Here is a 22,751-nt window from a genome sequence, read left to right on the forward strand (position 1 = left end):
AAGTCTTAAAAGCACAAAAAAAAAAAAAAAGAAAGAAAAGAAAGAAAAACCCTGAGCATATATATAAAAGAATTATAATTTCAATTGCACCTTCTCTTCGTTTAACTTCACCCATTCGGTAATGCTTTCTCTCTTTCTTTCTTTTCCTCTCTTCAGCTTTCCCTCCATCTGTTTATCTTCCTTCAGATCTATACAGCCACTTTGAACTTTTCTCTGCCTTTTCCTTGCTTCGAATTGTTTCTTTACTATTTTTTCTTTGACTTTTTCTTTTAGTTCTGTGTGGAATCGTAGATTTTTCTTTCTGCAGATTTTCCTTTTTCATTTTACTAAGTGAACTTGATCTGGTAAGTAATGAATGAATGACTAGAAAGAAAAGCGACTGAATCTGTTTCGTTTTGGATCTTAAGCTGAAACTAGTGATAAGGCTCGCGATCTGGTATAAACGGTTGAGCTTTCTATTTTTAGCTCGTGTTTATTATGCTTGCTAATTTATTTAGTTTACGTTTGTTTCTTCTTTTATTTTTAATTTTAACTTGAATATACTCTCTTGTTTTTTTTCTTCAGCGAGGCTCTTGCTTTTTTAAGACTAAAAGGAGTGAACGGTTATGCTTCTTTTTGGAGCTTGCAATTTGCGGAGTTGAACAAAAGAGGGAACAAAACAGTGCTCAACAGTTAGTTAAGATTTTGCGGACAGTGATCTTTTGTGGTGCAATGCGGGGTATTGGAAGCAAGATTAAGATTGGAATTTTGATTACTTTGTTCTTAGGGGTTTCTCTCGGGGTTTTGTATTCATTGCTGAATCCCGTTTCAAATGGATGTGTTATGACTTACATGTATCCCACGTACATTCCTATTACCTCGTCTGAAAGTGGTTCGCCGGTGAAGTATGCATTGTACCTGTATCATGAGGGGTGGAAGAAGATTGATTATAAGGATCATCTCAAGAAGCTTAGTGGTGTGCCAGTGCTTTTTATCCCGGGCAATGGTGGTAGCTACAAACAGGCAAGGTCCTCTTTCCTTCGTGTTACGAGTCTATTTGTAACTTGGTGTTTGGCTTCTCTGGTTGTTAATTAATACTTCATCTGTTTCATTTTGAACACTATTTTGTTTTTTTGTTTTTTCCATGTTTGGCATTTTCACATATCAATGGAGTATTTATGGCTAACTTTCCAATGTTACCATTCACATTATAGCTAAACTGCAGTGAGAGAAAATGGAACAGGGAAGGTGATTCCTGGTCCAGCTAATTTTACATGTCGTTTAAGATATTGCACTGCTTGGTATTCATGATCATGAGTAATAAATAACAACAACAAAGCCTTATCCCACTAGGTGGGGTTGGCTAATTCATGATCATGAGTAATAAATGTGGAAAACTGGGAATGCATTTTTGGTAAGTTTGTTCCACTTTAAAGACCAAAGGTTTTGTGCTTAGAAATTTGAGGTGAAAAGTTTTTTCTTTGTGAGTATGTTGGTTTAGTTGTTAAAAGTTAATTGGAGAGCACTTGTTAGATATTATGATGACAAGTTGAAAAGAACATGTCTAGCTAGTTATTTCCAATGCCTGAGGTGTACTTACTTGGTTCAAACTCTCGAAGGTCTTTTAATTGAACTTAGGTTTACTTACTTGGCTTTCAATTCTTTCTTAGAGGGTTTTGCTGCTCAGAGTTTTGTCTTTCCATTAATATATTTCTCTGCTTTTGTCCAAATAACAGGTGCGGTCTGTGGCTGCAGAATCTGATAGGGCATATCAGAGTGGTCCCCTGGAGCGTACATTTTACCAAGAAGCTTCTCTAAGCCCCAAAGAAGGAGGTTCAGACAAAAATATATCTGGCTTTCGGTTACCCAGCCAGTATACTAGCAGGCTAGATTGGTTTTCTGTTGATCTTGAAGGAGAACATTCTGCAATGGATGGTGCGATTCTTGAAGAGCACACTGAATATGTTGTGTATGCTATTCACAAGGTATTATCTCCGCAAGATGCAAATGATTATAGGATAACTATTATGAGGTTGCATTTTTGTAATATTGAGATTGTGTTGAATGTTGAATTAACCTTGTTTTATTACTTTGCACTTAGCCTATCCATGTCATGATAAACAATCTCCATGAACAAAAAAAAGTGTTTCTTTTTATTTATTTCCCAAAAATCCTAGTCGTTAGGTGATTTTTAGTATGGTTTTAGTCTCAGGTATGCTCTAGTAGACAAAACTTTTCATTATTGTTCCTGTGTGGAAATGTAAGTAAGCCTTATTTACTTATTCTACTTTTACTCCATCTTGGAAAAAGAGTTTTACACTATCCTTCCGGAAGAAATAAATTGCCCATGCTTTGTTGACGCCTTGAACATCATGCTTCTCTGGTGTCATGGAGTTCAGCTTCAAAGTTAGGCATAATTTGCTTAACTATATACCCTTGTTTCTTTCCCCTGATTCTGTACCTAGCTGGCTATCTGGCTTTACTTTTTTTAGGCTGTAAAAATTTTAAAATGTTTCTCTGTTCAATTATTATAATTTGGCCTTCTTTGTAGATTTTAGATCAGTATAAAATGTCTTATGATGCTCGAATAAGAGAAGGTACTCCAGTTTCTGGGAGTTTGCCAAATAGTGTGATATTAGTTGGTCATTCTATGGGTGGTCTTGTTGCTAGAGCTGCTGTTATCCACCCTCGCCTTAGGAAATCAGCAGTTGAAACTGTTCTTACAATGGCATCCCCTCATAAGTAGGTTCCTTTCTCCCTTCCCTTCCTATATGGTTTTGGCTGATTGTTTTGTTTGTATCCCCTGCTTAAATGTTTGACGGCAAATGTATTCTATTCAGATCACCACCTGTGCCATTGCAGCCTTCCTTGGGTCATTATTTTGCACGTGTAAATTCTGAATGGAGAGAGGGATATAAAGTTCAGAGGACTAACACTGGGCGTTATGTCTCTGGTCCTGCACTCTCTCATGTCGTTGTTGTATCTATTTCTGGTGCATATAATGATTACCAGGTATTGTTATTGTTTTTTAATCTTCCCTTGTATACATTATATTTATCACCAATGAGATTTAAGAGAAGGGATGCCTTAATTATCTGCATGTTGCGCAATTCTTTTTTTCTTTTTCCGTACAGTTCTTAAATGTTGGCAGTTGACTTGATTGTGCATAGATAGTCCCTTTTTGGCCGGCCTTGTATGTTTTCTGAGTTAATGCAATACTATTACTAAAATGTCCATCTTGTTTAATTTCTAGAATAAAGTTTGTTAACTTTTCATTGAAGTGTATGCATGATACGTTTTCTACCATGGGTTAGGTGTTTTTGTATTTTTTTTTGGCAGCATCGTGCAATATAACTTCTAGTTGAAACTGATGTTTATCATACAGCAAATGTATTTCCCTTTTTTTTATTGCCTCCATAATCATATTTCAACAATTTCAATGTTTATATAATTGCAAAATATCAACATTAGTATAGTGGCCTTATTTCTTTCTTTGTTTTAGGTACGGTCACAATTAGCATTGCTTGATAATATTGTACCGCCAACACATGGCTTCATGATCAGTAGTACTGCCATGAAAAATGTGTGGTTGTCCATGGAACATCAGGCTATTTTATGGTGTAATCAAATGGTTGTCCAAGTGAGTAATCCTCCCCCCCGCCCCCCAACTCCGGCCATATTTAGAACGCAATCAATCTCCTTTTCTGTGGTTCTCATCATTTACATTCATATCCAGGTCTCACACACACTTCTTAGTCTGATAGACTCGAGAACAGGCCAACCTTTTCCTGATACTCAAAAGAGGCTAGCAGTGTTTGCAAGAATGCTGCGTAGTGGAATATCAGATAATTTCAATAGGATGATGCAGTTGCCCTCTTCTAAACAGTCAATGCATGTTCCTGGCCAGAACACACAAGATGCTACTGGTATTATATGCTGAATTTCTAATTTTATTAATTTATTATCACATAAACTTTCTTATTTTTAATATTTTTTGGATTCTTTTATGTAACTTATAGAATGTGTTACAGACAAGGTTTCTATAATCTCATAATGATTTTGGTACAATTATATGCATATATGGCTGGCTAGTTCAAAGCATGCATAGAGTTAAACTTATAAACTATACTTTATCCATTAGTATTAGGTGGTGAAGATAGTATTACATTATTTCCTGCCCTTTATTCTATTCAAATCAGCTTGGTTTGTATTGTTATTATTCTTATGAATGTTTACCATTCTGGTTTTCTCATAATTATTTAAGGACGTTGTGAATAAACAATTTGGAACATTGAATTGGATATCAAATCCATTGCACTGGCTGGTTTCTGTATAAGGTTTCTCTGAATTTCTTCATGTCAAATTTTGACATGCTAGTTTGTCTTATACACACCTACACATTCTGTGTAAAGATTTATATTTAAATTATATATCATGCAGGATCTCCAGTACATAGATCGGTTTCGTGCCCCGCCAATATTCATTGGAACGAAGAGGGCCTTGATAGAGACCTATACATTCAGACAAATGTTGTAACTGTATTAGCAATGGATGGTCGAAGACGGTGGTTGGACATACAAAAATTGGTATTTACATTTTATTTCTAGTTTTGTTTAATACAATTGCTAGAATCTCAACAATAGACATAAAAAGAGAAGGTACAACTAAGGATTTCTAGATAACAGAAATGTAAGATACAGGGTAACATGAGAAACTCAACAATGCAGGCAGTCTCTCTGCATATTAGATGTTGTTGCAATTCCATTGAAGCTTTGTATTCATCTCATAATAACAACAAATACAGGAAGAAAGAGACACATTTAAAGATCCAAGATTTTCACTGCAGCCAAATGAACTGAGGACTGTATAAGTTTAACCCTTGCCCCATCCTTGCCACCTTTAAAAATCATTATAAATCTCCTGGTGTTTTTCTTAGGTTATCATATTATGTAGGAATATGTAAGGACACTTAAATTATTAAGATTTCCTTCATATCCTTTTTCTTCTCCATTATATATTTTGCTTTTTATTTTGTGTTTCTAAAAATAAGTAATAATATATAATTGTTTCTGTAAGTTGCCTATGCTTACGGGAGATCTCAATATATAATCAAATGACATTTGATAAGTCACTCAACTTCCTGATCAATTAATATTATTTTCAATCGGTTGTTAATTTGTGTATAAATTCTGTGCTATCATTTCTTAATAATTTCCCTCGCTTCTGTAATAAGTACTCATGGTTCTAACAGTTTGCTTTACAATTACATTCATACTTATTTCATGGTGCACTAGCTCAACCATTAAATCTGGATGTATAGGGGTCAAATGGAAAAAGCCATTTTGTGTTTGTGACCAATCTTGAACCGTGTTCTGGAATTAGAATTCATTTGTGGCCAGAAAAGGGAAAATCTGCCCCAGATTTGCCTCTCAATGATAGGGTGGTTGAAGTAACATCAATGATGATGCGTATTCCTTCAGGTCCAGCACCACGACAGGTATATTTTGCCTAGTCTGAATGATTTCTTCCCTCTTGTTTGATATATCTACTTATCTAGTCTAGTGTATATAATGGGAATTAGGAAGGGTTTGGTGCACAAAATTTTTTTCCTGAAATGATTTTCATCATATGTATCCCAAAATGAAAACATTTTGCTATTTCTAAGACTTGAACCCAAGACTTCTAAATTAGAGTGTAAAGTTCTTTAGTCTTGACTAATTTCACATTTGTTATTATTATTAAATAAAAGAATGAACTAATAGGCACTTCACTAGTGTTTATAATGACCTTAAAAATATGAGAGTCTGAAGTAGAAAGTTAATAAATTTGATATGGTAATAATTTTGAATGTGATACTTTTACAGCTTGAGCCTGGCAGTCAGACCGAGCAAGCCCCTCCATCTGCTGTGTTTTGGTTGGGACCAGAAGACATGCGTGATTTCAAATTTCTTACCATCTCAGTTGCACCTCGTCCGGTACATTTTCAATTTGTGGATGAAGTGATTTTAAAGATTAATAAACGCATATGCATATGTGAGGTTTACTGAATTTTGTTATTTATTATATTTATTTTTAAATTAATTTCTACCCAAGGCCATTTTGGTCTATCTTGAAGAGATTTTTTTTTTCTGGTTTGTTTTCAAACTTTATTGAGGAAGGCCATATTCATTTGAGGGATTTGATTACCTTACATGCAAAAGAAGAAAGATGCTTATTGTTTGGATACATAGAGCACCTTCATCATTCAATGCCACTTATCCTTTTCAGCACAATTTCGTGAGCTATTTAATATATTCCCGATTCTAGACAATCAAATGATTGAATCATCCTTCCTAAGAAAAATAATATATTTCCTGTGGAAGCTTTAGTACAGTTGAAAACTTTTTAATTTTTATTTTGCACGTATGTATAGTAAAATGCAGTGCTCAGTCTGTTTCAGGAAGGCCACCACCGGCAGTATCCATGGCAGTTGGGCAGTTCTTTAACCCAGACGAAGGGAAGAAAGATTTATCTGCATGGTTTATGCTTCAGTCTATCTATTCTCAAAAGGTTGTTATTTTCAAGGGCAGTTGTTTTTATGTTTTGTGTTTTTGGTTTTTATACCCCCTACTACCTCCCCCTATGCAGAAGTGTAAGGTTTGATCCAAATATGAATTTTGTAGGATATAGATCCTAAATTCGTAAGCCATTACCTGTTTGGTCACAAGAATTAGTGCACAAGTATAACAATGGGTACTTTACCAAGACTAGACAAATATGTTGCTTTTTGGATCATTAAGCCACTGCATGTATTCATTTAACTTAAAATAAAGAGATAAACCTTCTGTTACTATGGTTATTGTTATTGTTATTGTTGTTAGGCTAAAATGCTGTTTTTTTAACATGCACATAGAATGTAGATTTAGCAAGAGATATATTAATTCTAGTTTTTAAGTGAAAACTAGAGATTTTACCAAAACGCATTAAGTTTTAGTATCTTGGATCCATCCTACAAAAATAATAAGAAAACAAAGGGAGATATGAATGACTAGTGTTTTTTAAAATCACAGAATTCAATCAAGGTGGGTAAAATGGAGGAGGGATATGGATGATGTTGGTGAAAATGCCACATTCGTTCAAGGGAAGGGTTGAACATATGATCCATGCCGTATGAGAATTTGTTGTTTCACTGTTGTGTTCATCGTTCAAGATGATGGAAATAGAGGGGTGGATGCGGATTCAAGTAGGGCTGATGAAATAGAGGAGTTGCTTTAGGTGTTATTTGTATCAAAGAAGTGTAACTTCAACTTAGGGAAAATGTTTACCACACAACTACGTCACATGGGGTGTTAATGTCGTTATATGGGACATGCTGTTTACTGGTAAAAAGCCAACAAGAGAATATGTTCGCTGTTGTAGTACATTGTTGTATGAATTGATTCACTAGTCAATATAAGAATAGGTCAGTAGGAACGATTGCAATATGAAAGAAAGTATGATAGAAACTATTGTGGACAAATTTGGTAGAATATTCCCTTAGGAGTTTTGGGTGGCCATAGGAAGACCTGCAGAAGCTTGAGTAGATTGGAGAGAGAAGTTTGACTACGGTGGGAGACCAACAATAATCACAGATGAAGTCACCAACACAATGTTGTTTTTTTATGCATATATTGGATCCTATCTAGTGGGTAAAAGTCTTTTTTGTTGTTGTGTATGTTCAAAAGTTAAAAACAGTCAATATGTTTTGCAGGAATTGTTATTGGAGGAAGCACATCCTTTGGCTGTCAAATTATCATTTGCTGTCAGCTTGGGTCTTCTTCCTGTTACTTTGTCTATGAAAGCTGTCAGTTGTGGAATTAAAAATACTGGACTTCCAGAGGAGGAAGCCGGAGACCCTGAAAGCACTAGTAAGTATTCTCATTCACTATGGGCTTTGCATCTGTTTGGGGTGCCACTTTATATAGGTTTTCTTTTTGTGTGCTTATAGAAGTTATGTGTTATTATTGTATGAACTATAGATAATACTATCTCCCCTGATGTGTGTTATTTGCCGGGCAAATTCAGAGTCAAACCCACATCTGTTTTTGCAGTGCCAAATATCTGTTTCCTTATGGGACGTCTAACATGCTTTGTAAAACACCTAGCATCTAGTTGGTGTAAAGGTCATGATCATGTTGTCAGACCCACATCTGTTTTCTTCCTTGTACTTACATCATGTCAGCTTTGGGCATCTAACATGCTCTGAATCTGTTTCTGCATTGACCAATAGCTGTTTTCTTAAATACAAGCATATTGGTTCCATTATGAAGATTCTTAATTGGAACGTGATATGGTTGGGGGATCCATTTTATATTTTTTTGGGGGGTTTTATGAAGGGTTCTCGTGCAGAATATAAGTTTGGTAAGAGACAAAACACGAAGAAGGGGAAAATGAGGAAGATACCCTACCATAAGTCATATGACAAAGGATATTGGTTCCATTATGAAGATTCTTATTTGGAATTTGATATGTGGGGGATCCACAAAAGCGGGGGAAAGGAAAGGAAATCTACTTGAAGGCTTTCCTTGAGATGGTTTTGCTTCATGTAACCAAATGGGAATCTTTTGAAGATTTGGATTTAAGAGAAATCATGTATTTCTTCCCTCTGTTGAAGCTTTAGGAGGTATGGTTTTGATTCAGGGTACTACAGTTGCAAAACAGTGGATGCTTGAAGTGGCTCTCTTTCTGGGTTCTATTACAGTTTTTTGGGAAAAGGGAATCGGAAGTACACTTCTGTTATGGTTCAAATAAAATGAATATTGCTCTTTCGTTTAGGAGGAGTTATATTTGCGGTTTCTTTGGTCCCTCTTGGTCTTTGGCGGGAGAATTTATAACAATGAGATTCCTGGACAATGCAAGGTTGTGTTGCTTTCATTCAGAATTTTGGGTTAAAAAGCACTCCTTCTAATGCTAAATTTACTTGGTCTGTCAATAGGGATCATGCAATGTTTTCCACGTCCTTTTAATCAATGCTTGAGAGAATGTTTACCTTGATTTGGCCCAAGAAATTTTTTTTGGCCAGTTCTTTGCAACTTCCCTGCTATTTTGAATGTGCAAGATAAAACTGGGTCCACCTTCTTGCAACTTTTGGTTTTGTTTCTTGGGGTTATAACCCCTTTTTGTTTCAATTTGAATAATGGGAATGTAATACCCATGTGAGTTTTAAAACTTGGCTTTAGTCATTGCAACAGCTATTGTTGGCATCTTGTTTGCCACATGGCTAAGAGTGATGAATATTAGGTTGTGCTTCAACCCCCATTGTGAATGACTATATATCTCCCATGGTATGATTTTAAGGGTTAGAATTTAGAGTTCATGTTTTAGGTAACTTTATGATATGATTCATGAGCTTGATCCCTTGCAGTTTCTACAATTATGTATATCTCCCTTGTTTTTGTAGATAGGAATCATGGTGCTCTTGCTCCATTCGTTTGCCATTTTCTTAGACCTTAAAATTTCATTAAAAAGCTTGGTCAGCCTTTTCTTCCTAAACTGTATATTGTCCGAAACCATTGCTCTACTATTCTTCGTCTATTTTAGGGCCTCAAAAACTTCAGACTCTCGAATTCTTCGATAATAATTAAAGTTTTGGTTCTCCTTCCTCATTTTTAGCCGATCCTAACATGAAAGAGTATCATGGCCCTTGTTGAATGATTTATGATATAGTTCTTCCATCTTTCAGTATTGCTCTCTTCTACAACCAAAATCTCACCTCCTTGTTTTTAATGCACTTAATGTGGTCCATTGCCTCTTTTCCCTTCTTTTGTACCCAAAGATTGATAGACCCATATAAGCTCTAGTTCTTGCTTCGCTTTCCATCACTTTTTTCTCCATCTTAGCCATCATATACTTTTCCTGATTTTCCACATTTTTGCACAAAGACGGCTCTTTAAAACATTCTCTCTTTATCTTCACCTTCACTTGCACACTTGCGTCCTACCACCGCGATATTTTATCTTGATCTCAATAAATATAGACAATGTGCTAGAAAACTTAAAAAAAAAGATAACAATGCTTCCAATTTTTAGCTATAGATCCTCCTGATAAACTGTGTCTCAAGACGTACATTCAAGCATTGATTCTGAATATAGCAAGGTCCTGTTACTGATTCTTGTTCTGCTAACTTGAACTTGGCTTTTCATTTCTGCTGATAGTTTCATGCATTTATGGATGTTTCATTGTTTGTTAGTTACTTTGATAAAAATATATAAATAAATTTTTGCATGTTTATTTTATTTATTTATTTTTTTGTGTGATGTTATTATTTCCTGTCAGCTGAGGTAATTATAGTCTAATGTTTCAGATCTCTGTAAATTGCGCTGCTTCCCACCTGTTGCACTTGCTTGGGATGATACAGCTGGTCTTAGCATATATCCAAACTTGAATACGAAGACAATTTTTGTGGATTCCACACCTGCTCTTTGGAGTTCAACTCAGCATTCAGAGAAAACTGTAGTTCTTCTGTTGGTATAAATCACGAAATACCTGAATGAAACTATTTTTTGCCTTTAATTCATGAACAAAAAGAAAGCATAGTTATTTGTCATGTATCACAGATTTGTGAACTGTTGATGTTTTCTCAGGTTTAGGAAGTTAATGTTTAATTTCATTATTCTTTAGGTTGACCCACATTGTTCTTATAAAAGTAGCATTTCAATATCCGTTAGTGCTGCTGCGAGTAGGCTTCTGCTGCAGTATTGTCCAAAGGTAGTAAATTTCTCGTGCCTAATTTTTATGATTACTTATAATCTGCATTATATTTATTAATTCTTACATCAATATCTGGATAACTTTCTATACATGCTTATATTTCCATTGCCAATCTTTAGGTGCTTGTATTGATTTCATGCATATGGGGCTGACCTGATATTTGCTTGCTTCATTCTTTCTCCCCTCCCTTCTTATATATTTGTTGCTAGCATATTTTGTTCACTGGGATTTTTATTTTCATGCAGATAGTTGGTTTCTCTATTGCTGTTATTTTCTTTGCTCTAATGCGGCAAGCATGTTTATGGGATGCTGGTCTACGGATACCAACAATGTTAACAGCTCTGCAATCCAATTTAACACTTTTATCACATTTGTTTCCCCTAGCCATTCTACCCATTTTCTTATCCTTTTTCCTTTCTGTGCTGCTGTCTCGGCCATTTCCCCCATTTGCTAGCTTCATTGGCATCTCCCTAATTTGTTATATCTTCGCAAATGGGTTTGTAGCAATTCTGGCTTTGATATCTCACTTGGTATTCTTTGTGGCTGCTGTGACACACATCTTCATCAAGACAAGGTTAGTAGACTAATTGTTTCTTCCCTTTGTTATACTACAGATATAAGTCTTGCAATATTAATTGGATAGACTTTATCTTAATGTCAAGCTGAGTTGCTGAATCATGTTTGTAATGAATATATAGATTTGTTCCCTTTTTTTCCTCTCTCTAGCAATAGTGTCTTAAAAGTTCACTTTTCAATCATAAGAACTCCTAATCATGCTTCTGTAACTATTTAAATGACAAATGATATGTATAACTATTTTTCAGGTGGCAAATGTGGGAACAAAATGGTTTTATTTTTCTTCGTTGGTTTGTCAATCTGTCATCTAGTTTCTTTTCTCTAAAGGTAAAGTATGACCTCATGTGCATGTGATTTATATCTCATACATGTCAGTTGGGTTTCTTATCAGCATTTTGTTGGACAGGTTTATTTATATAAAAATTATAAGGTGGTGGTGTGTTTAACTTTTTGGGGAAAAGGATAAGTAGAATGGGAAGTGGTGGAGGGTAGTAGAAACATGGTTCTTATCAGTAGTTTTCACTCCCATACTGCATCATACTGTTATATTTTCATTCAGTTGGATATCAACAATTGACCATACAGTGTTTCTAACATATATTACACAGGGGGTCAGAGTTTTGAGAGCAAATCCGGTACTTGTAACGGTGCTTGCTGCAATGATCTTTGCATGCTTGGTTCATCCAGCATTTGGTCTACTAATCCTTCTGTGCTCTCATTTTTTCTTCTGTCACAACGCGCTATGCAGGTATATACATTAAACTGCATTTCTTTGTTGTGGCTACTGGTAAATTACTTTTGATCATTTCAGAGTTGCCATAAACTGTCAAATAAACATCAATTTCATCTTCAACATTACTTGACCATTTAACCACTTCTGCCATGCCCAATCTGCTCAAGTAATTTTATAGGTTATCTATGTCATACCTCGGGTCTATTATAAGTTATAAGGGGAATTAAATAACAAGAACAATATATATGGTAATATTATTGTATGATGGAGGGTGATATTTCCTGGATGCAATATTAGGGAAATCAAAATTGTTTGCCTCAAAAAAAATGATTCCCAGGCAGGTGAAGAAGTTGAGATTTATTCAGTTTTAGTTAATTGGAAAATTAGATTTGTGAGCTTGAATGTTTTGGGAAGAAGTGAAGTAATGAGGAATTTTGAATGGTAGTTATTGTATTTTTGAAGTATCCTTGGATGGCTTACACCACCATTTCATGTATTTGGTTAGAGCGTAATGCACACATTTTTTCATTGACAAACTTTTGGACAAACAAGCTTTATGGGTTATAACTTGACTTTTGGCATGGTGTAACTCATGATCTTTTACTGAGGACATGCACTCTCAAACATTTTGAGAGATTGGAAAGCTATGCTTTATAGATAGCTGTTTTTTGTTTTTCTGTATTGTTTTCGTACTGCTATTGGAGGGATTCTTATCCTGTATTTTGTACCCTCCTCTCTTCATAATGCACTGTTCTTTTGTCAATAATCTGGATGGCTTCATTTATTTTGTTGTATTTGTCAGATATTGTGACCCTCAAAATTTCTTTACATGTGTGCAGCTTCCTCATGGCTTCTTGCCGTAACCATGAACAAAACAATGGAACTTTGGATTCTTTGTCTCAAGTCCACAATGGGTCTGAACGGCCGAGGTTCAAATTCGATGGTAGTTTTGATCGGACATTCCCTTCAGAAAATGACTCTTCCAATAGTCCGGATTCGTCAAAAAGTTTTAGTGACACCCAGTTAGATGCATTCCACCATCGCCATGGGTTGTTGTTGTTGCATTTTGTTGCAACGATGATGTTTGCCCCCTCCATGGTAGCTTGGTTCCAGGTATTGATATAAATAAACTTTTTTCTGATGAACAACTAGATTAAAAGTAGCATTCTTTTGCACTTTAATTTGGAAATCATACCACTTGTTTATTTTTCATAGCCAAATTTAGTAATTAACAACTATTTAAAATTTTGAGAGTTATGTATTAGGTGATAAGGAAAGGCTAAATTAAAAGAGGAGCCAGCTAACAAATGTTACTCCCAAAAGTTTTAATCCAGGTTATTACCCAACTTAAAGGGAAACAAGGGTTTAAACGTAGTATAACCTCGAGAAAGAAGTTTTTAGAGGCAGAGTGATTAGCTTGGATAGAAGTATTAGACTCCTATCTATTAACTTGCTCCATTCTTGTCCATGAACATACAGATGCAGCCAAAACCAATTTAATAAAGTACTAAAGTTTTCTAGTCAATCCTTTGAATTAAAAGCTTTTACTAGGTAGATCAAGTGCAAAAAAGTTGGTATAATTTGAATAATGCATTTCTGTCCTTTGTTTTGTCAAATAATATATTCTAAAAATATATGTATGTTAAAGAAGTCAAAGCAATGTGATAGAACCAGCACTAGCAGAACGGGTAAGCTTTATTGCTGCATAGGGATTGCCAATTAGCACTCCCTAGAAGATTCTACACAGTTGGAACTACCAACTCGGAGAGGGATTCTCTCCGGTTTCTAACAGAATCCGTAACAGAAAATGGACATAAAACTAAATTAACTATAACCTAACTATTTATAGGTAGTGAGTAATAGAGTCCAACAACCTAGCCAGCTGGACCATGCTAACAACTCCTAAAACTGCCACTTAACTGCTACTTACCTCTCCTTTTGTAACACATCCCAAACCTGTTAGTAGTAGGCGTCTCTCTATCAGTACGCCCCCCTTGGACAACCACCTTGTCCTCAAGGTGGAACTCCGGAAAGGTAGCCCGCAATGTTGCCGCTCACTCCTAGCTGTCCGCACAATGAGAGAGGCCCACCTAATGCACCAAATTCTCCAAATCCCCGTCCTCTGCGGTACGTGATGCCACGATCTGAGAAGGATTCATCACCAGCTCACCATCCTCAGCCAGCCCTGGTGGAAGCCTCTGCACCTGCTGCTACGACGGGACGGCTTTTTTCAACTTGCTAATGTGGAAGACCAGGTGAAGTCTGCACCCTGGAGGCATGGCTAACCTGTATGCCACCTCCCCTATCTTCTCAATCACTTCAAATGGCCCATAGTAACGAGGGCTCAGCTTTTCATTGACCCTCCATGCTAGTGCCTGCATCCAATAAGGTTGCACTTTCAAACAAACCCACTCGCCAAGCTTGAACTCCACATTCCTTCGATGCCCATCTGCTGCCTGTTTCATCCGCTGCTGAGCCTGCACCAAGTGCGTCTTCAGCTCCGCGAAAACAGCATCCCTGGCTGCAGTCAATGCTGCCACCTCCTTGACATACGCTGGAAATGTCTCTCCATGGAAAAGAACAGGTGTTGGCACCCCATAAAGTGCTTGAAATGGTGTTGTTTGGGCTGAGGCATTGTAGGAGGTATTAAACCAAAACCCAGCCCATGGTAGCCTCTCCATCCATTTCTTTGGGTAGCCACCCACAAAGCACCGCAAATAAGTCTCCAAACAGCGATTCACCACTTTGGTTTGGCCATCAGTTTGAGGATGAAATGGCGTGCTGTACTTCAATTTTGTCCATGTGGCTTGGAATAGTTCGGACCAAAACTTACTCATGAACACCCTATCCCTATCCGATATGATCGACTTGAGAAAGCTGTGTAGTTTAACCACCTCCTTAATAAAGGCTAGTGCCACCTCCTTGGCTGAAAATGGATGAGCTAGGCGGATGAAGTGAGCGTATTTAGTTAACTGATCGACCACTACCAGGATAGTGTCCAGGACTTTGGATTTTGGCAATCCCACCACAAATCCATTGTAACATGCTCCCAAACTCTCTCCGGAACTGGTAGGGGCTGCAACAGCCCCGCCGGTTTCATCGCGGCATACTCGTTTTGCTGGCAAGCGTGGCAACCAGCAACATAATCCCTGATCCTTTGCCTCATGCTGCGCCAATGAACAGCTGCTGCCAGCCGCTAGGTCCGAAAGAAGCCTGAATGTCCTCCTACCCCACTATCATGGGACTCAGCCAGAGTGGGATCTGAGAAGAATCTGCAGTCAAAACTGCCCTCCCTTGATAAAACATCCTACCCTTATGTAGGGAATACCCCGGATAGTCATCCAAACCCTGCTACAAGGCGACCACAATCTTTTGCAGCTCTTGGTCGTGAGCCACCTCCTCCTGCACCGTTTCCCAGTTCATATGCAGTACCGAGATTGCCCTTGACATCATTTGTCGTGACAATGCATCTGCCGCCTTATTCTCAAGGCTTGGCCAGTACCGGATCTCAAAATCCAAGCCTAATAATTTAGTAGTCCATTTCAAATAAGCTGGGTCCATGAGTTGCTGGTCCGTGAGGAATTTCAGACTTTGCTGATCTGTGAGAACAATAAAATGGCGACCCAACAAGTAATGCCGCCACTTTTGGACAGCGAAGACAATGGCCATCAACTCCCTTTCATATGCAGATTTTTGCCAGGCCCTTGGAGATAGTGCTTGGCTTAGGAATGCTATTGGTCTGCCCTGTTGGGACAGCACTGCACCCAACCTCTCACTCAATGCGTCTGTTTCCAACACAAAGTCTTGATTGAAATCTGGAATTGCTAGAGTCGGTAGGTCTGCCATCAGCTTCTTCAATCTCTCAAAAGCTTCTTGGGCCTTGTCATTCCGTTCAAATGCATTTCGCTTTGTCAACTCCATCAACGGCTTGGCTATAACCCCATATCCTTGCACAAAATGCCTATAATATCTAGTAAGGCACAAGAATCCCCATAAAGCCCGCTGGTCTGTAGGCACCGGCCACTCGAGCATTGCTGTGGTTTTGTTAGGATCAGCCGAGACCCCTTGCGCCGAGACAATGTGACCCAAGTATTCCACTAAGCTCACCGCGAACGTGCATTTCTTCTCATTCAACACCAGTTGGTTCTCCAATAAGATCTGGAAAACTTGTTGGAGGTGAAGGGCATGGCTTGCTATATCATGACTATAGATGAGGATGTCATCGAAAAAGACCAAGACGAATTTCCGTAATAGAGACTTAAGAATGTCATTCATCAAGGCTTGGAAGGAGCTAGGGGTGTTGATCAAGCTGAAGGGCATGACTAGAAACTCATAATGGCCCTCATGAGTGCGGAAGGCGGTCTTGTGGATGTCTTGATCCCTCATCCGAATTTGTGGTACGTGGATTTTAAATCCAACTTAGAGAAAACTGCAGCTCCTGCCAATTCATTGAGTAGCTCGTCAATGACGGGGATAGGAAATTTATCCGGCACCGTAATACCATTTAACGCTCTATAATCAACACAAAAACTCCAGCTGCCGTCCTTTTTCTTCACCAACAATATCGGGCTAGTGTAAGGGCTGGAGCTTGGCCGAATTATCCCTGAGGCCAGCATTTCTCTCACCATTTGTTCAATCACTGATTTCTGATGGTGCGGGTAATGATAAGGTCTTATATTCAGGGCCGAAGCTCCTTCCTTCAATGGAATTGCATGATCATGGCGACGGTGCGGTGGCAACCCTGGTAAGGTCTGAAACACCTTAGCATTAAAAGCTAACACCGATTGTATCACCTCCGGCACCTGCGATATAGTGGCAGCCTGCAAAGTCATGGGCCACAGCTATACCATAAATCCTCCTCCCCTTTCTTGAATGGACAAAACTGCAGATTGAAGGTGCATGCCTCCATAGCAAAGCTCCGAGTCCCCCTACAAAGTAACCATGTTCTCCCATTCTGAAATCGAAGGCGTGACTTTTTGAAGTTTGTGATGACATCTCCCAACTTATCTAGCCACGCCAGCCCCGAGACAAACTCCGCTTCGTCAGTTGGGAAAATGAAGAAGCCTTCCTTGATCGTCAATTCCTTGAATTGGAGAGTTACACCCAAACGCCTTCCTTGTCCCCCTTTATTGCTGCTGTCCGCTACCTTGACCTGGAAATTAGGGGTGTTGTCAATCCTTAAGCCCAACTCGGTGATGATCTCCGGTGTCATGAAGTTGTCCGAAGCTCCACAATCTATGAGAACGTGCACATGGCGGCCATTTATCTCTGCCCAGGCTTTGATTGACTTGTGATGTCCATTCAAGCTCATGAATTTGAGTTCCAATTGCCCCTGCTCCCCTGTTTCTGGAACCGCCTCATGCTGTAACCAATCAGCTTCGGCTCCATGATCAAAAGCTTGAACTCCCTATTCTTGCAAACGTGATCTGCAGTGTACTGTTCATCACAGAGGAAGCATTCCCCCTGGCGTGCTTTGCCCTATACTCTTTGTGGCTGAGATGTCTCAATCCGCGCTGTGGTAAGGGATCCGTCGTCGACTCTGCACCCTTGCTTGCTGAAGAATTGGACACTGTAGCAGGGTGCACAGCTTTGGTGGCGGTTGAATTGACAACGACGAAATTGGAAGCCAGTAGTTTACTGCGTCTCAATACTCCTCGCAAGGCAGCGTTGCGGTTTTCTACCTTCTGTGCCAGCTCCATCAACGCATCCACTGACTGATATGGAAATAGTTTAGATTCTTCACCCACTTCCAGTTTCAGCCCGTTCAAGAAGAGGTCCATTAGCAATTCCATCACGGTTCCACGGAAAGGCTGCGCGTGAAGCACCAACTGATCGACGTAGTCCCGGACCAAGTTTGTCTTTCAGCTTCAGCAGCATTTGATACGGACTCTGCAGCCGTTCTCGTTGAAAATGCCGTAGCAGCGCCGCACTGAGGAACCGCCACTGAAGCATCGGCGCCGTCGCCTCCCGCCACCTGAACCACGTGAGCGCCCTTCCTTCCATCGCAAAGGTGGCTATCGTGAGCCATTCCTCCTCTGGCACTGCATGCAGCAAGAAAAATGGCTCTATGCGTTCAATCCGAACCACCGCGGAAGATCAGAAGTTCCAGCTTCCGCCATTGCTCCGGCCTGTTGCGGTTTCCCGCCGACGAGCCTGCAGCCAGGTGTGATCCCGGTGAACCACGCTTGTTCCGATTAGGTGCTCAATTTTCAAATGAATCCATTCTGGAATCGAAACGCTGCAGCGTCTCCTGCATTGACCGGAACATCTCCTCCATGCGCGACTCGATAGTGTCAAATCATGTCTCCATTTTCCTCGATCTCAATTGCACCGTTCAGCAACAGGATCCTCAAGCTCAAATACCAGTTGATAGAGCTAGCACTAGCAGAACGGGTAAGCTTTATTGCTGCACAGGGATTGCCAATTAGCACTCCCTAGAAGATTCTACACAGTTGGAACTACCAACTCAGGGAGAGAGATTCTCTCAGTTTCTAACAGAATTTATAACAGAAAATGCACATAAAACTAAACTAACGATAACCTAACTATTTATATGCAGTGAGTAATAGAATCTAACAACCTAGCAGCCAGCTGGACCATGCTAACAACTCCTAAAACTGCCACTTAACTACTACTTACCTCTCCTTTTGTAACACAGCCCAAACCTGTTAGAAGTAGGCGTCTCTTTATCACAATGTTTGTACCAATAAAAATTGCCAATTACTATATCTCTGACCATCTTAAAACAAATATATGTTGTGTCTGCATTATCATCATTATCAGTATGACGATTATTTAGTACATTGGTGGCAATACTGTTTAAACTTTGGACCTTATATACATTATCTAAATCAATAAACACTAGATTACTCCTAATGTGTCGGCTAATTTATAAATCATGTGGGGTAAAAGAAATAGAATGTAACACCTAATTCCACCAATAAGATTGTGCCAACTTATGGACATGAAGCAATTTTATTTAATTTTTTCTATTTGGCAGTCTTCACCCTTCATGCTTTTTACATTCTATTCATTCCTTCATTTGCAGAGGTTAGCTATGGGAAAGTCTCTCCCAAGGCTTCTGGATTCAACACTTTGTATCTGCGTTATACTTCACGGCATCTGCAACACAAAGCCAGAGTTCAATTCTTTCTCTTTGCCCATCAGGGGGGTCCCCGTCCTCAAAGTTCGTCTATACTTCCTATATTTGATAGCTGGATACTGTTCCTATTTTGCTGGTCTGGCCATGGCTCCGTATATAGCCTTTTATGCTATGGCTGCTATAGGTGCCATTTCCTTTACTTTAAGGATGTTGCAAAGAAGGAATAGGGATACAAAACAGGTTACTTATGGCAGCAGAAAGCGGCACTAAACAAGCTTCAACAACTTCGTAGAACTAGATAATAGGATGTCAGGAGTTCTCACTGTTAAGAATTTACGATTGTTTTGATGATGTATACCTCGGTCATTGCTGTTTGATGCTTCATGTCGAGAAGAAATTTCACTGGTGAAATGAAACTGAGTGTGTAATCCGAGTATTCCACGTAGAACTGTTGCAACATTTTAGAAGCTTTGGGCTTAGCATTTCTTTTGTTCATATTTTTTTCTTTTATTCTTTTATACATATGTGCCAAGGTCCTTTTTTGCTAGCGGATCTTTGTATAAGGATATTCCATTACATTGTAGAATTTTGCTGGAACACAATTAAAATCTTGATGGTTTGAGATGATGCCCATTTATATGCTTTTTGTCTTTAGGATGATCCTCTTAACTCTCATTTTCATAGCTAACTCTCATTTATAAAGAAAGCATGTTATGTGATTGTTGGATGAGAATAAGAAAATTGATTATATTGACTTAATTTAATAATTTAGATAGAGAAGACTAAATAAGATTGTGTAGTACAACCGAATAAACTCACTATAAGATAGAATCACAGGTCCTTCAGTAAACAAATTTAATGTGATCACAAATTCTAAAGTTACTAAATAACAACCTTCCTAATCCCATGAAGTGGATCCACTTTACAGATAAAAACAACGGCAAAGTTCCTTGACATATATGTTATATGTTGTCAACAACAAAAGTTCTTGAGAAAAAAAATATATAAAAAGAAAATTTGCATAAAAAAACGACAAACAATACAAATTAGGAGCAGCTGAAGCAGCTACTGGTCCCTATTTTATTTTTCAAAATCTTCGATCTCTAATGCGAAGAGTCATGGCTCTAGATGCCATTGCCCTCAAATTTTCTCTAGCTAAATCCACAGATGAGGATCTGCTGGAATGGTGTTGTTCCTGTGTTCCCCTAAAGGCATGCATAAACTCCTCTCTCTGCAGCCTCAGGGCAATTGCTGCATCCTCAGTTTGTGTAGCAGGAGTAATCCCTCTTCTTGATCTCACACCTTGGAGACGCCTTGCTTCCTGATCAGTTATTGCGGCAGCCCTACCGCCGCTTCTCCTTGTACTCACACCAACTCTGGTTGTTGTGCTTTCATCATTCCTTAGATTGTTGTAAAATGCTGCTTCTGGGCTCAGGCACTTAGATTGTTGCCGGCTATTTATGGCGCCGGCCGCTTTCCTTGCCTCAACTTCTTGGGGAAACAGGAGCTGTATTGTATTCCAGAGAACAGTGTTCACAGTGCATGATCTTCCATTGCTGCAATTTAACCAAAAATGATAAGACATTAATTAAGAATATGAGGTTTTTGTGAAGTAAAAAAAGAAAGAAGGAAAAGAAATTATACATACCCTATTAATTGCCTGCATTTTGGGCATTTTTTGCCACATTTGTCTGCAGCAGATCGAAGGCACTTTTTACAAAAGCTGTAAATATTCAAGATTTTGAATTAGAAATCTAGGATATGATAATCAATTAATTCATAGAAATTTAAAAAACGGCCAAGACAAATCATACTAAGTAAGAAATTCAGAAAATTTTTATTTGAAGTGTACCTGTGACCACAAGGGGTGGTACTTGGCTCAAAGCATATCTCCAAACAAATCTGCACAATGATAAATAAAAACAAACATGAAATGATTTTGAAACTAGGAATTTATGAACCTTGAAAACAATGATATCGACATCAAAACCACTCACCGCGCAAGAAAGCTCGTCTCTGAGCTTATCAATGCAGGGAAGTGCAGCAACACCGGATTTCTCCTTAGTGGATTCCTTCCCTCCTTCTTTACTCTCTTCGTTTACAGTGGCCTTCTTTTCTTTAGTCTTTTCTTTACTGTCTGCACAGTAATGATAACATAAGAATCTACGATCACAATGATTATGAAAGATCAAGAACCCTAAACCCCAAATTGGAAATAAAATAACCTTTTCTTGGAGTGTCTTCTTCGTCAAGATCAAGAACAGCCACTCGTATCGATTCTGGAGAACTCTGTGCTCTGCGTTTCCTAAACACAAAGTTCATTCCAATAATCACATAATTGCAATAACACAATTCAAACAAAAAAGCGTTGAAGAAAGCAGGATTAGAATACCTTCTTGAATTGGTGGGTGGAGTCTTGGAGTTCAAGACAGAGCGCTTCTTGTGTTTGAAATCTCTATCGGGTGTGTCTTCAACGACGAGGCTTGCGAGAAGCAGTGCCTCTTCGTCCCAGCCGGCCATAGCTGCCGCAGATTTGAATCGCGGACTGAAAACGGCATCGTTAAGGTTTTGGCTTTGGCCATTTCCCTCAGTTGCAGGGTACTTCTGGTTTCTGGGGCTTCGTTTTTGGTCTTCACTAACCATTTTTTTCTTTCTGGTTCGAGAATGGTTCTGTCTGAATATGAAAACAGTACAAACTGGGAAGTGAAGGGTATAATGTTTCACCAACGGTCGAATTGTATTTTATTTTAGTTTTGAATATGATGGCTGCCTAAGCTTGAATTCATAACGGCTATAATTTGTGGTGGTACCGTGGTACAATAATACTGCAATAATACGCTCGCAATCTTTGCTAGACTAGAAAATTTTTGAAAAAGTCTATGGCTAGCACTTTTATTAAAATTTAGTCTGTACTTAACTATAAAAAGAAAGTGAGTAATTTCACATTATTAGATATAATTTTACACCATTAAAAATATTAATGAAGACTAATTGATAATTATAAATCACAAAATTTGTTGGTCTCTTAATACTCTTCTTTATTATATGGCATAAAATTGAGTAAAACTCTTAAATTGTGTTTTTTGAAAATATGGGTGCAAATTTAAAATTAACAAAATGTCAGTGTGAATTGTAATTTTTTTTGTATTTGAAAGGATAATTTGCTATATATACCAGTTATAAAAGAAAGATCCACACTTCTACTTAATTTTTTTACCCGGATTTATTAGCATTCTCAAATATCTATATCTCATGTAACCACTTAGTTCGTTACGGTAATCACAAATTTCAGTATGTTATAAATTATTTTTTATTTGGTGTTCTAAACCCGTGACTTTAGATCTATAAATCAAAGTATTAAAAAGAAGGAAAGAAACTATTGAAGAAGAAAGATAGTGATGTAAGAGATAAAAATAATGTAGCATCTCAAATCAGATAGATGATAACGTTATTGTTTTTTACGCTTGCATTTCAAACATGCGGGAAAGACTTAGAAAAAGTGCATATATATATATCACTCTCAAAGACATGACTTGTGAAAATAGAAATATAGAATACGAGTAATCAGACTCACTTGATTAATAACTAGGAAATACATGTCCCCCTTATTTTTAAGGCAAAGGAATATCCAAG

At 38.1% G+C, this 22,751-nt stretch overlaps 2 protein-coding genes across 6 annotated transcripts; one reads left to right on the forward strand and one right to left on the reverse strand.

Moving 5' to 3' along the window:
• Positions 1–19,770, forward strand: LOC107605053. 4 transcript variants are annotated; one of them, XM_016306797.2, is made up of 19 exons: positions 1–118; positions 565–1,002; positions 1,716–1,964; positions 2,531–2,721; positions 2,820–2,991; positions 3,482–3,619; positions 3,716–3,905; positions 4,420–4,565; positions 5,300–5,476; positions 5,844–5,954; positions 6,409–6,528; positions 7,709–7,865; positions 10,301–10,464; positions 10,618–10,704; positions 10,953–11,281; positions 11,532–11,610; positions 11,892–12,031; positions 12,856–13,129; positions 19,065–19,770. In XM_016306797.2, the coding sequence occupies exons 2-19, from the start codon at positions 712–714 to the stop codon at positions 19,386–19,388; spliced, it is 3,339 nt and encodes a 1,112-aa protein (XP_016162283.1). In that variant the 5' UTR covers positions 1–118; positions 565–711; the 3' UTR covers positions 19,389–19,770. The 4 variants fall into 4 exon arrangements, with proteins under 4 accessions (XP_016162283.1, XP_020960584.1, XP_016162284.1 ...); XM_021104925.1 differs by lacking the exon at positions 1–118 and adding an exon at positions 143–445; XM_016306798.2 differs by lacking the exon at positions 1–118 and adding an exon at positions 143–436.
• LOC107605055 (putative E3 ubiquitin-protein ligase RING1a) lies at positions 20,044–21,858 on the reverse strand. Of its 2 annotated transcripts, none has more exons than XM_021104926.1 (6): positions 21,511–21,858; positions 21,344–21,414; positions 21,116–21,255; positions 20,971–21,020; positions 20,767–20,841; positions 20,044–20,674 (listed from the first exon to the last, which is right to left on the reverse strand). In XM_021104926.1, the coding sequence occupies exons 1-6, from the start codon at positions 21,759–21,761 to the stop codon at positions 20,206–20,208; spliced, it is 1,056 nt and encodes a 351-aa protein (XP_020960585.1). In that variant the 5' UTR covers positions 21,762–21,858; the 3' UTR covers positions 20,044–20,205. The 2 variants fall into 2 exon arrangements, with proteins under 2 accessions (XP_020960585.1, XP_016162287.1); XM_016306801.2 differs by having other exon boundaries at positions 21,344–21,423; positions 21,511–21,855.

This window comes from Arachis ipaensis, chromosome B06 (genome assembly GCF_000816755.2).
Source record: "Arachis ipaensis cultivar K30076 chromosome B06, Araip1.1, whole genome shotgun sequence".
Taxonomy (NCBI): domain Eukaryota; kingdom Viridiplantae; phylum Streptophyta; class Magnoliopsida; order Fabales; family Fabaceae; genus Arachis; species Arachis ipaensis.

Excerpts from the sequence above, each read along its gene's own strand:
- LOC107605055 (XM_016306801.2), bottom strand. The coding sequence starts at position 21,761 with ATGGTTAGTGAAGACCAAAAACGAAGCCCCAGAAACCAGAAGTACCCT. Across the intron at positions 21,424-21,510 it reads CCACCCACCAATTCAAGAAG|GAAACGCAGAGCACAGAGTT; the intron begins GTATTCTAATCC and ends CTTTGTGTTTAG. Across the intron at positions 21,256-21,343 it reads AGAAGACACTCCAAGAAAAG|ACAGTAAAGAAAAGACTAAA; the intron begins GTTATTTTATTT and ends ATTACTGTGCAG.
- LOC107605053 (XM_016306797.2), top strand. The coding sequence starts at position 712 with ATGCGGGGTATTGGAAGCAAGATTAAGATTGGAATTTTGATTACTTTG. Across the intron at positions 10,705-10,952 it reads TGCTGCAGTATTGTCCAAAG|ATAGTTGGTTTCTCTATTGC; the intron begins GTAGTAAATTTC and ends ATTTTCATGCAG. Across the intron at positions 12,032-12,855 it reads TGTCACAACGCGCTATGCAG|CTTCCTCATGGCTTCTTGCC; the intron begins GTATATACATTA and ends ACATGTGTGCAG.